The sequence below is a fragment of the Lithobates pipiens genome, unplaced genomic scaffold (genome assembly GCF_037356315.1).
Source record: "Lithobates pipiens isolate NorthernLeopardFrog02 unplaced genomic scaffold, aLitPip1_a1.2 Scaffold_13, whole genome shotgun sequence".
NCBI classification, from domain to species: Eukaryota; Metazoa; Chordata; class Amphibia; order Anura; family Ranidae; genus Lithobates; species Lithobates pipiens.
This window is the reverse complement of record NW_027507718.1, coordinates 177,999,554-178,012,889: the sequence shown is the minus strand read 5'-3', so window position 1 is coordinate 178,012,889 and position 13,336 is coordinate 177,999,554. Positions and strand designations below refer to the sequence as shown.

Below are 13,336 nucleotides of genomic sequence, written 5' to 3'. Positions count from 1 at the left end.
AGCGTCACATTGAGAGTGATGGGAGCGTGATCAGACCACGTGATAGGCTCTATTTCAGAAGATACCACATTGGGTAGCAAGGGTGCAGTTATTAGAAAGTGGTCCAGTCGGGAATACAATTTATGTGGGGGGGAGAAAAAGGTGTATTGGCGATGGGTGGGATGTTTCACTCTCCATGCATCAAAGAGATTGTGGGAGCGGATTAGTTTGCGAAAGGAGGTGGACAGTTTAAGAGTTTGGAGGGACGGGGTTTGTTGAGAGAGTGCTAATCTATCCCTACCAGGGGACATACACATGTTGAAATCCCCACCTATGATTGCGAAAGGCTGAGAGAAGGAGCGCAGCCGATCCAATACTCTAGTGAGGAAGCCAATTTGTCCCGTATTAGGGGCATAAATGTTAGTTAAGGTAAAGGAGGTGTTCAGATGAGAACAGTTCAGGAGTATAAACCGACCTTGGGGATCTAGGATCGAAGCAAGGATCCGTATAGGGCATGAACGTTTAATCAAAATGGCTACTCCAGCCTTCCCAGATGGGCTGGAGGCCATAAAAACAGTAGGGTACAGCTTGGAGGCAAATTTAAATGAGCCCTCTGGGCGGAAGTGCGTCTCCTGAACCATTATCACATCAGCCCCTGAGGATTTGAATTCCCGCAGGGCTAGCCAGCGTTTTCTTAAGGAATTCAAGCCCTTAACATTACAGGAAAATATTTTTAGAGCCATAATACATTCATGGAATAATTAGCAGATGATATTGGAATCTGGTACATGTGGTTGGAGTGCTCTGATCTAAGGAGGTCTGAAAGAGGCATATACACATCAGCATTTCCTAGTAACATAAAATTGTATGTCAAGTTTACAACCTGCAGCGACATATAAAAACCAGGACAGGTCAAAAAAGGACCTGGTAAAAACTTTGAAAAATTGAAAAAAAATAACCTGAGTCAAATATAGAGAGACAAAAATGAAGAGACAAAAAACAAAAAACATAAAACATGTATCTTGAAAGCCTGAAGGATATAAAATCTTCAGGGAGCCAAGGCAGAATACCTTGGACCTATAAAGGGACATAACAAACATTTGGAGTGGCAAACTATGTACCGCTCCCGCAAAGAATGATTAACCTCGGACTCTGAACATTTGAACAGTGGTCAGACATACCACCATCGACTGGGAGTACAATACCAGCTGGAGGGGCCCCGCGGGGGGGGGGGGGGGGAGGAGGCTCGTTGAGCACTACAGAAATGGGAGAGATTTAAAGTTAGGGGGATGTTCCCCGAAGAGTTCCTGAAGAGGTCCGATAGGTTCCTGGAAACCAAGGGTAAGGAGGTGCAATTCGGACAGGCGCCGGAACTTCAGGCAGGTTGTTTAGGCACGTTGGGGCGTTGCGGTGTGGAGAAGCCTCTCTGATGTCTCCGACGAACTGGGGTCCAAATTGCCGTAGGGGCTTGGAGAGGTTTGGGGGCCAGAGCGGGCGGGGGGAGTTGGAGGTCCTCTTCCGGGACAGGTGGGAGGCCCAAATTGCGAATGAAGGCCTCACATTCATGCAATTCTCTGATAGAGTATTGTGTGCCATCTTTGGATGCTGACAGCCGAAAAGGGAAACCCCATCTGTAGGGGATTTGGTGTAGTTGGAGGTGTGCAGTGATTGGTCGGAGGTTGCGCCTTTTGGCCAAGGTGATGGGAGAAAGGTCGCTGAAGATCTGGATCTTAGAGCCTTTGAAGTCGATGCGATTTTTATTGCGTGTGGCTGCAGTTAAAGCTTCCTTGCTGTCATAATAGTGGAAACAGACTATAATGTCCCTTGGATTGGATCCAGGAGGAGGTTTAGGGGCCAAAGATCTATGGGCTCTGTCTAGACGCCAATTGATATCTGGTATGTGCGGAGCCAGAGTGACAAACAGATCAAGCAAGTATACCCGCAACTCCTTATCACTGACTGTTTCGGGGACTCCACGAATCCTCACGTTTGAGCGACGTTCTCTATTTTCCAAATCTTCTTGTTGTAGTTGTATTTGGGAGACTGTGTGTTTAAGAAATGCGTTTTCGTCCTCCAATACTTGCATGTATTGCACATTCTCATCAAATTTAGATTCCAAAGTGGCAGTACGCTCTCCAAGCTGGTCGATCTCACCCCTAAGCTCCCGAGCAAGCCTTCCAACCTCTGTAGCTATATTGCGTGTCAAATCTTGTAGGAGTGTCTGTAGTTTCAGGTCCAGGACCGTTACCGTAATTGCTTCGGCAGGATTTGTTTGCTGGGTAGAGCCACCTTTGTGAAGAGAACTAGGTGTGGAGGGCAGGGAGTCGGTGGCCTCTAGTGGTTCTGCCAGCGTGTGTAAGGCTGGAGATTGCGATCTGTGTAGGTATCGCTCCATGACGTGTGCAGGACGGGAGGTCGATGGCGGGATAAAGCCTTGATATATATTCTTTTGAAAACCAACTTTGCCCATGTAGTATCCGGAGGGGTCCGGGGGGCAGCTGATAATGACCCTGTGTATGTGAGAGCTTATGAAGCGGTGCAGGGTCCCTTAGGAAAGGAGCGGTATATTAAGCCATACTAAGACATGGTGTCAGCGTTGTTAGTCGCCCATGAGTTCTGCTAGTTTGCGCTGATTCCAACAACTGAAATTATGAAAGTCTCAGGAGAAGGGGGGTATGTCTCTTTAGGGGCTTGTTGAAGAGGCTGTGTAGGGAGAGCTGACTGGTGAATAGATGACTCCCGTGAACTGACCGTAGCTGTCTGCCTTGATGGTCAAGCAATTTCACCCAGACCAGGGGGGGGGGGCCACGGAGACTCCGAGCGGAGATGGCGGAGGCCAAGCCAGGTGTAGCCTGGAGAAGGGGCCTTAGCTGGAGCTCTAACCCACTAGGGCGGTAGTCAGGCTGTGAAGGGCCTGAACCCAGGAGGAGGCCGGGTCGGAGAGAGGGCCGTGGAGCCGTGGGGATGGGGAGAGTGTCCAGAACACAGTGGGGCGAGGTCTGGGGAAAGCAAGGGCCCCCTGGGCTAAGACAGTGCCTCACCTGCGGACCGTGGAGCTCACAATCACCGCCTCTTCCTCAGCTGTCTTGGGATCTTGGAGCGTGGGGGGAGAGGATGGCAGCTGTAGTGTCCAGATTCCAGTGAGTGGGCCCCCTGCCAGGTGCTGGGGCAGAGAGGTGTGGTAGTTGGCAGGCTTCACTGGGCCTTGCTAGGCCTCACTAGGCCGCATCCGCGGCAGACAGTCCCGGGGGCCCCTCGGACCTCCAGAGGTCCCCCATTAGTGACTAGGGCCGACCAGGTGGCAAGGGGAGCCGTGCAGCCCACCAGGAGGGCCTCCGTTAGCGTGACCAAGGGGGGTGGAGGCCGGGAAGACGGCCGCGGCGTCCTCCCGCCGGGCGCTGTTGTAGGAAAGAGCGGGGACTGGCTGTACTAGGCCGCACTAGGCCGCATCCGCGGCAGACAATCCCGGCGGCCCCACGGGCCTCTGGACCTTACCGGGCACGGAGTAGGGCAGTCCGGATGGCGGGGAGATCCACTGCCAGGTCCCCCGTTGAAGTGGTGGAGGAGGATGAAGGGCAGGGAAGATGGCGACGGCGGCAGAGGACGGACTAGGCCGGCGTCTCTCTCCGCGGATCCCAGGCCAGTCTCGTCCCAATTTTCTTCCAGGCTGAGGCAGGACAGGTGGTGGGGTGCATAGGCCGAAGATTTGGGGAAAAACGGCCGTGTATGCACCCGGATTGCTGCGGATTGCACTTGGTACTCAGGAGCAGTCTGTGAACACGTCCGTCCTGGGTCACTTCCGGGTACGCCCCCCCACATAAATACATTTTAAATTCAAACTGTAGCACTGAAGTAATTTATCTATTTTTTTTATTAAACTTTAAAAAAAAAAGTGGAAAGTTAGTTTAACTTTAATTATAAAACTTATCTAGTATATTGACTGTCAGTCACTTTATAATAGTCAAGTAGTCACGCAGACATACCAGAGTGTTTACATTTTGTTTTTGTTTCTTTTACAACAGAGGTTATCAAATTTGCCTACACTTAGTTCACTGAATGATCCCAGTTAACCACACCCATATTTACCATCACTGTCCAGGATGTCCGCTGACGTCACGGACATCAACGTCACCGGACTCCCCCCTTCCCTTCGTTAGCAGACGAAGGCACTTGGGGAAGGGGGGAGGAGTCCGGTGACGTCTATGCCTGTGACGTCACCGGATCTCTGACGGAACTACCTGAAGACCCAGAAGCCGCCGGAGAGGTGAGTACCGATCAAAAAAATTAACTATTAATCGAGGAATTAATCTTTCATTTACCCAGCCATACTTTTAACCCTTTATTCGGCCCCGCTTTAGTGCCCCGCTAGTGCCTGAAAAGCACGCAACAACTACAGTAAAGCGCCGACGCCTGGGCGCTGGCAATGTGAAAGGGCTCTAAGGGCTCATTCACACCATATGTGCAAAAAAAAAACCGATGGAAATTGGCTTGCAGATTTCACTTGCAGAGACATCAGTTTTTATGCGCTTCAATGAGTTTTATACACATTGAAGATTCCTGCACAGAAAACATCTGCACATGATACTAGTGTTGTGGTGTGAACAGAGCACATGGAGAACAATTGATTTAGTTGTGTCCTTGCAGAACATGTGCAGGAAAACTGATCTCTTCACACTGGTGTGAAGGAGGCCTTAATGTCCCCATAGACTCTTAACTTTGCCTGACTAAAATGAACATTTGTTGTTTTTTTGTAGAATGTCAAGTGGACAGACTCTGGTAATCAGAACATTGTTTATTAAAAAGAGTGTTCATTTTTATTTTTTTCCCTATAGGTTTCATCCTCATAACTTCATCCAGAGGATGGCCTCTGCAGATGTAGATGATTCTCCAACACAAGATGATGGATCTGGCAGTGCACAGCTTTCTGAAAATGAGTCAAAACCAAAAGCCAGGACGTCCCTTTTGGACAGCACTGAGGAGTTTGAGATCATTGACAGCACTGGAGAAGATGATGACCTGAGTGATCTTCCACTATTGGAAACTGTTGAGGGGCAAGAAAATGGGAAAACGCAGAATGAAGAAAAAGAGGAAAAGTTCAATGATGCATCTCAAAATGAACAAGATGACTGGATAGATCTTTTAGGTAAGTTGATTCCTACTCATTCCCTGTAATTTATTCGGTTATACTTTCCTATTCAACCCAGGTCTGCACAGCTGTGTCTGGGTCTATTTCCATCAGATATCACAGAATGGGAAAATGCTAATCTGAAATGAAGGACAGTCTATCTTACAGTTACCTATTGGATTCCACTCGCTATTTGTTACCGTTGGGTAGAAAATGCAAAGAATCTGAAAGCTTAAAAAAAAAAAAAAATAAATAAATAAAAAAAAATATATAAATATATATAAAAAAAAAAAAAAAAAAAAAAAAAAAAATATATATATATATATATATATATATATATATATATATATATATATATATATATATATATATATATATATATATATATATATATATATATATATATATATATATATATATATATATATATATAGTGTGTGTGTGTGTGTGTGTATATATTAGAGCTGCGTCGACGTGCATGCAGGGCGTCGATGCGTCACAGTGGGGGCAGTGCTTAGCATCTACCGCTCCCCTCCGTGCCGCCGTCCCCCTCTTCTCCCCCTCCGTGCTGCCGTCCCCCTCTCTTCTCCCCCTCCGTGCCGCCGTCCCTAGGGGTGCAACGGATCGTCACCGATCCGTGCGCACATGCCGCGATCCGCGGAGCGCTCCGCGGTCTTGGCCTTAGGAGAGGCCGTGGCTTCGGCCTAGCTCCGAAGCGGCGGCCATCTTTCTACACCCAGGCGTTTACAATGTGATCGCTCCGATGGAGCGATCACTTGTAAACAAACCGTTTCTCTCTCCCCTCTCTGTACTGATCTGTGCAGTGGAGGGGAGAGGTCGGATGGATGCAGCCATCCCTCCATACCCTGCCAATACTCTGCCCGCCAATGCAATACTCTGCCCGCCAGCCAATACTCTGCCCGCCAGCCAATACTCTGCCCGCCAGCCAATACTCTGCCCGCCAGCCAATACTCTGCCCGCCAGCCAATACTCTGCCCGCCAGCCAATACTCTGCCCGCCAATACTCTGCCATACTCTGCCCGCCAATGCAATACTCTGCCATACTATGCTCGCCAATGCAATACTCTGCCATACTATGCTCTGCCAGCCAATGCAATACTCTGCAATACTCTGCAATGCAATACTCTGCCAGCCAATGCAATACTCTGCAATACTCTGCAATGCAATACTCTGCCAGCCAATGCAATACTCTGCAATACTCTGCAATGCAATACTCTGCCAGCCAATGCAATACTCTGCAATGCAATACTCTGCAATGCAATACTCTGCCAGCCAATGCAATACTCTGCAATGCAATACTCTGCCAGCCAATGCAATACTCTGCAATGCAATACTCTGCAATACTCTGCAATGCAATACTCTGCAATACTCTGCAATGCAATACTCTGCAATACAATACTCTGCAATACTCTGCAATGCAATACTCTGCAATACTCTGCAATGCAATACTCTGCAATACAATACTCTGCAATACTCTGCAATGCAATACTCTGCAATACTCTGCAATGCAATACTCTGCAATACAATACTCTGCAATACTCTGCAATGCAATACTCTGCAATACTCTGCAATGCAATACTCTGCAATACAATACTCTGCCAGCCAATGCAATACTCTACAATACTCTGCAATACAATACTCTGCCAGCCAATGCAATACTCTGCAATACAATACTCTGCCAGCCAATGCAATACTCTACAATACTCTGCAATACAATACTCTGCCAGCCAATGCAATACTCTACAATACTCTGCAATACAATACTCTGCCAGCCAATGCAATACTCTGCAATACAATACTCTGCCAGCCAATGCAATACTCTGCAATACAATACTCTGCCAGCCAATGCAATACTCTGCAATACAATACTCTGCCAGCCAATGCAATACTCTGCAATACAATACTCTGCCAGCCAATGCAATACTCTGCAATACAATACTCTGCCAGCCAATGCAATACTCTGCAATACAATACTCTGCCAGCCAATGCAATACACTGCAATACAATACTCTGCCAGCCAATGCAATACTCTGCAATACAATACTCTGCCAGCCATGCAATACTCTGCAAGCCAATGCAGTACAATACACTGCCCGCCAATACAATACTCTCAAGGTTATCCAAAGGATTAATTAGCTAATCAAAAAAAAAAACCCACTAGATTCATTAAAAAATAAAAATAAAAAAAATAATTGGATAGTCGTTGACTAATCGAAGAAATAATCGATAGATTAGTCGACAGACAAATTAATCATTAGTTGCAGCTCTAGTATATATATTCTCTCTAATGTATTGTTTTCATGCCGTTTTTTCTTAAGCATTGACGTAGGCAAGAGTTTCAAATTGCACTGCTATTATGCACTGTCATAACTATCTACAGCAGGGATTAGCAATTTTTTTCCACAAAGTATAATTTTTACAAGCATTAGATTACAATCGGCACGCTAGTGAACAATGGCGCACCCTTTTATTTTTTCAATTTTTGCACCCAGATGTACTGATGGAAAGTTAGGCCTCTTGCATACTGCAGCTTGAAAAAGCTCAGTACAGCTTTTTTTATTTATTTATTTTTATTTGGCTAAAATAAAGCCCATTGATTGTAATGTGCCTATTCACACGTGTGTGAACGAGCGCCATGCATTGTTCAGTAAAATAAATATCTGCACTTTTGGTCAGTCGTTTACGACTCATGTCACAAATACACACGGTGTGCGCAAATGTTCATTTGCATATTGTGCAGAACGACAACATGAGAATAAATTTGCGTGAAAGTTCACAAACACATATACACGAAAATGCGTGTAAATACTCTCAAAAACGTACAAAAGACTGCCTAAAATTATGTATGAAAAACTAGATGCTCAAACAGGAGTATTATGTGCAAGAGGCCTTAACATATTAGTTATGTTTTGTTAATTGTAGTCCCGTTTATATTTGGATATGTTTATATTCCGACCTCACATCAGGCCCACGCCCCAAACCTTCAGACCCCACATCAGGCCCACGCCCTGCTCTCTGTTTAGGCTGGGTTCGCACTACTGCCGCATGTGGCTCACAGGGATCCAGTGCGTCCCAGTTCACGGTTTCAGGTCTGATTTCAGCTCAAAATTTTTGGGCTGGATTTGAACCTGAAACAGACCAAAAGGCACACAGGGTTCCTGTGCAAACTTGCACCGTAGCCGCAGTGTAGATATGTGAATCGGCTCCATAGAGAGCCGGTCACAATGTGAATTGGATGCGGGGAAACCTGCATTTTAATTTGCATAGGTGTGAACCCAGACTTAAACAAGAGGAGCGACTGTTGGCTTGTTGTTCTCAATGAACTACCACAGTGCTGTGGATTGCCGTGATATTTCATTCATGCTTCCTGTTGGAATGTATTGGTTTCCTTGGATGCCAATATTGTGACAAGTATGCAGGAGTTCTGCATGGCAAAGTTGACTGCCTGCCATGCTATCAACGTCCCGCTATAAGTCGCTGATTGCCGACTTGGATGTTCCATGCATCCATGCACAGAAATTCCCATGAATTCTACTGGGAAACGGGAGCTGTAGGGACACAACCAGTGCTCCCAATTTAAAACCCAGTAGGTGTGTGTCTGTATTCAGGGGACACCTGGGCAGCTGGCATGAGACACCTGGACAGCAAGGCAAGCAGAGATGACATTATCTCCAATCCGCCCCCCCCCCCCCCCCCCGTATCGCTGCTCTGCTTTCATTTCTGTGCAGTGACAATCCACATCTTGTGGCAAGTGACATTCCGAATCTGGTTACAGGCAAAGTGGCAGATGAAATGGCAAGTAACCATCCACATCTCTTCAAAAATAGTTTACACACGCCCCCCACCCCCCTCACCCCCGCGTGACTTCCCCTCGGTCCTTGGCACAATTTTCTTCCACGCAGCCGGTCCTCTGTGCCAAAAAAGTTGGGGACCGCTGCTCTACAGGCTAGTTACTATAGGACTCTACTTTAAAGTGAAATTCCAGGCTAACACCTGACTAATCTTAAAAATACTCCCTTCCCCTTCTAAAACACAAGCTGACTATCCTCTGTAATGGTGGCCATGCATTGCTCGAAATTTAGCTGGTTTAACAGGGGCCGGCTGAATTTCGATCCATGTATGAGCATGGTTATACAGAAGTTGATCTACCAATCAATCTTCTTTGTTGTCTTCTTTTTACAAAGGCAAAAACAAATCGCATCAATATCTAAACAGCAAAAATGTAGTCAAAAAGGGCAAGTGAATAAGTAACATAATACCTTAGATCACAAAATGTACAGAAATGAATAGCACTGCTATATTAGCTAGTATAAGACTACTGACGAGAAACAGGGTTGGATACCCAGGTTTTTGTTATATTGGAGGGAAGGGAAAAAGCCGAGAAGGTTAAAGGATGGGTAGGTGTGACTGATGGAAACATGTCCTTGCATTTCAAAGAAAGCAATTGTGGCACTTGAGCTATAACTTTAAACTATAGCAAACTGAACTTTATTTTTTAAACTATGATAGCAAATGTAAAATTAATCTTTGTTTCCTATTCTGAGCAGGTCCCTCTTAACCCAATTGTAATTTATTGTATTGTAACTGTATTGTCTCCTTTTTTATAGTATGAAGCGCTGTGTAAACTGTTGGTGCTATTTAAATCCTGTATTATTATAATAATGCGTTGGAATGATGCTGTTAGAGCTAGAAAAATATCATTATAGCCTACTGTTTTTTTGTTTTTTTTTTTGTTTTGTTTTTGTTGGTCAATCATTTTGTGCTGATGTTGAATTGCTCTTATTGCCTGTGTCCTATTGTAATATTTGTCTTTTAGTTGTGGTTTTTAAGTTCAACTCTTCACAATATTGGAAAAGTGTAGCTGAGCAGATCCTGGTGTCCTTAAATTTTATCATACCTTTTTAATAAATTCAAGCTATTCCTTTTAAGCAGACTCTTTCTGCAGTCTGTTATTCTCGAAGTGTTTTCATAATGAAGTGGTGTTAAATAATGCACAAATGCCCCAGACTGCAGGTGAGTTGATCCAGAGACACCAGGGGGAGTAGGAATCAATGATTATTTCTATTCAGAAAGTCATTAATAGTCAGCTTGCCATGGGTTTCAGCACTGAGCCATGATGCTGGGAATATATTAGCTGTCACCCAGGTGAAATATAGGAGGCCCAGAGGAAGCCATTATAGGCAACAAACGTGACTGAAGGAGGTGATTTACGAGATGCCAGAATAGTCTGGAGGGCCAGTGAGGACAGACGGCATTTGCAGCAGTAAGACAGCAGGATATGGAGAAATGATGCATGCTTAAGGACAGGTGAAACAAGTGGCTTGGGCAGCTTTAAATCTAGTTATTATGCACAGTTGGAATAACAAGACTGGGGCTTAAGGATCCCTGAGCTGGGACCTCATTAGCAGCTCCACCACTGTTTGTCTGGATTCATGGAATTAAGCATGATACATTGTCTTGAAGCTGAAAAGTCCAGATATATTGAGTCTCATTAATTAACATTTAGGAAGGCATCGTATTACAAGCATTTAACATATCATTATGTGTGTGTGTGTGTGTGTGTGTGTGTGTGTGTATATATTTGTATGTGTGTGTGTGTGTGTATATATCTATATATCTATCCGAAACAACTAATCGATTAATCGACAACTAATTAATTGATTATGAAATTAATCGATTACCATTTTCATAATCGATTAATCGGCCACCAACATAATGGAGTTTAAAAATAAAATAAAAAATTAGCCCTTTATAGTACAAAAAAGAGCAAATAATCACTACTGTAATCATGCTTTTTTTTTTCAGCTGCTGCGTATTTGGAAAGGGTCAGGGACTTTTTTTAATGCAAAACGGTGCTTTTTTGGTTCACTATACTTCAATGGAGAAGCTGCAGAAAAGCATGTAATGCATTTTTGCAGCAATTTGTGCTTTTTAATCTGCCCAACAGCAAATTGGCAAAAAAAAAGCAAAAATGCAAATCGCAGCAAAATCACGTGTGCAAAAATTAAAACGCACAGGAAAAACAGATCAAAAGCAAAGTACATAGGTGTGTACTCAGCCTTATGCTGGCCACACGTATCAATTTTCAGATGAGAATATTCATATGAAAAATCTTTGTACATTCGCTGAATGAAAGAATGTTGTTTGAAATTTTCACTTGCTTTTAACATTCTGTTTTTAAAATGAATGAATTTCTGAACAAAAACCACATACACTATTTCAAAATTTTCCCGTCACTGTGGTTGAAAACAAACGACGATTTGACCCCACTAACAATTAGAAAATTGAACAAACATTCTTAAAATTCCTTTATTTTTTTTTTATTTTTTTTTTATAAAGGAAGACATTGTATTTGTATGGCCAGCATATAATGTATTAGTTCTGTTTGAAAATCGGCAAAATTCCTACGGAAAAGGTCTGATTTGACTTTTTATGATCGTTTGTAGAGAATTCGGACGGACAAAGTGCCACGCATGCTCAGATCAAATTATGAGACCAAAGCTATTGGCTACTAGCCTCTACGTAATCCCGTCGTACTTAACAAACGTCACCATGTTCCGAAAGAATGGATTTTCCGACAACTTTGTCCGACCATGTGTATGCAACACCAGTTTCGGACAAAATCCGTTGGAAAAAATCCGACGGATTTTGTGGTTGGAATGTCAGACCTTGTGTACATGGCATGAAACTTTGGAGTGGAGTAGAGATTTTGCTCCCTAACCATATAGTTGGTTATTTTATATTTACCACTGCATATAGATATTTAAGAATACATTTCCTTTTTTTAAACTTTTACATATTAACTAAATTATACACCACACTTTTTTTTTTAAAGGTTAGTAACCGATTAATCGAATCGATAATCAGCCAACTAATCGATTATTAAAATAATTGTTAGTTGCAGCCATAATATATACACACACACACACACACACACACACACACACACACACACACACACACACACACACACACACACTGTGCTCAAAAAAATTTAAGAAACACTTGGAAAACACAGGCTTTCAATTGGGAAAAACTCCATGCTAGATATCTATACTAATATGGACTGGGTAATGTGTTGGGAACGAAAGGATGCCATAGTTTGATGGAAATGAAAAGTATCAACCTACAGAGGGCTGAATTCAAAGACACCCCAAATATCTAAGTGAAAAAATTATGCAGCAGGCTAGTCTATTTTGCTGAAATTGAATTGCAGCAAATCAAAATGGTACTCAGTAGTTTGTATGATCCCCACGTGCATGTATGCATGCCTGATGACCACATCGGGGCATGCTCTTAATGAGATGACGGATGTTGTCCTGGGGTATTTCCTTCCAGATCTGGACCACTGCATCACAGATGGACCGAAAAAAGAATGTCCCAGAGGTGTTATATTGGATTTAGGTCAGGTGAGTGTGGGGGGGCCATTCAATGATATCAAGTCCTTCATCCTCCAGGAACTGGCACCATACTCTCGCCACATGAGGCTGGGTGTTTTCGTGCACCAGAAGAAACCCAGGACCCACTGCACCAGTGTAGGGTCTGACAGTGGGTCCAAGGATTTCATCCTGATACCCAATGGCAGTCAGGGTGCCATTGTCTAGCCTGCAGAGGTCTATGCGTCCCTCCATGGATATGCCTCCTCAGACCATCACTGACTTGCCACCAAACCAGTCATAATGGTCGATGTTACAGGCAGCATAACATTCTCCAAAGCTTCTTCAGACACTTTCATGTCTGTCACATGTGCTCAGGGTGAACTTGTGAAGTCTGTTACTGATATTTGGTCAGAGACATTAACAGTGCTGGAGGTCATTTTTTAGGCCTCTGGCAGTGCTCACCCTGTTCCTCCTTGCACAAAGAAGCAGATGCCAGTCCTGATGGGTTGAAGACCTTCTATGGCCCTGTTCAGCTCTCCTCGAGTAACTGCCTGTCTCCTGGAATCTCCTCCATGCTCTTGAGACTGTGCTGAACACCACAAACCTACTGGCAATGGCACATATTTATGTGCCATCCTGGATGAGTTGGACTGCCTGTGCAGCCTCTATAGGTTCTAGGTATCGCCTAATACTACCAGCAGTGACACTGACCCTAGCCAAATGCAAAACTAGTAAAAAAAACAGTCTAAAAGAGGAGTAGGGGAAAGAAAATGTCAGTGGCCTCCATCTATAAAACCTTCCTGTTTTTGGAGGTCTCATTGCTGCCCATCTG

The 13,336-nt window shown here is 44.2% G+C and overlaps 1 protein-coding gene across 1 annotated transcript in view; it reads left to right on the top strand.

Moving 5' to 3' along the window:
* The window catches only part of FKBP8 (FKBP prolyl isomerase 8), a 301,240-nt gene that overhangs the window by 59,344 nt on the left and 228,560 nt on the right, over positions 1-13,336 (top strand). The window contains exon 2 of the mRNA XM_077475920.1: positions 4,812-5,122. Within this exon, the coding sequence (XP_077332046.1) occupies positions 4,840-5,122 (283 nt within the window). The 5' untranslated portion in view covers positions 4,812-4,839. The remainder of the gene's footprint in view (positions 1-4,811; positions 5,123-13,336) is intronic.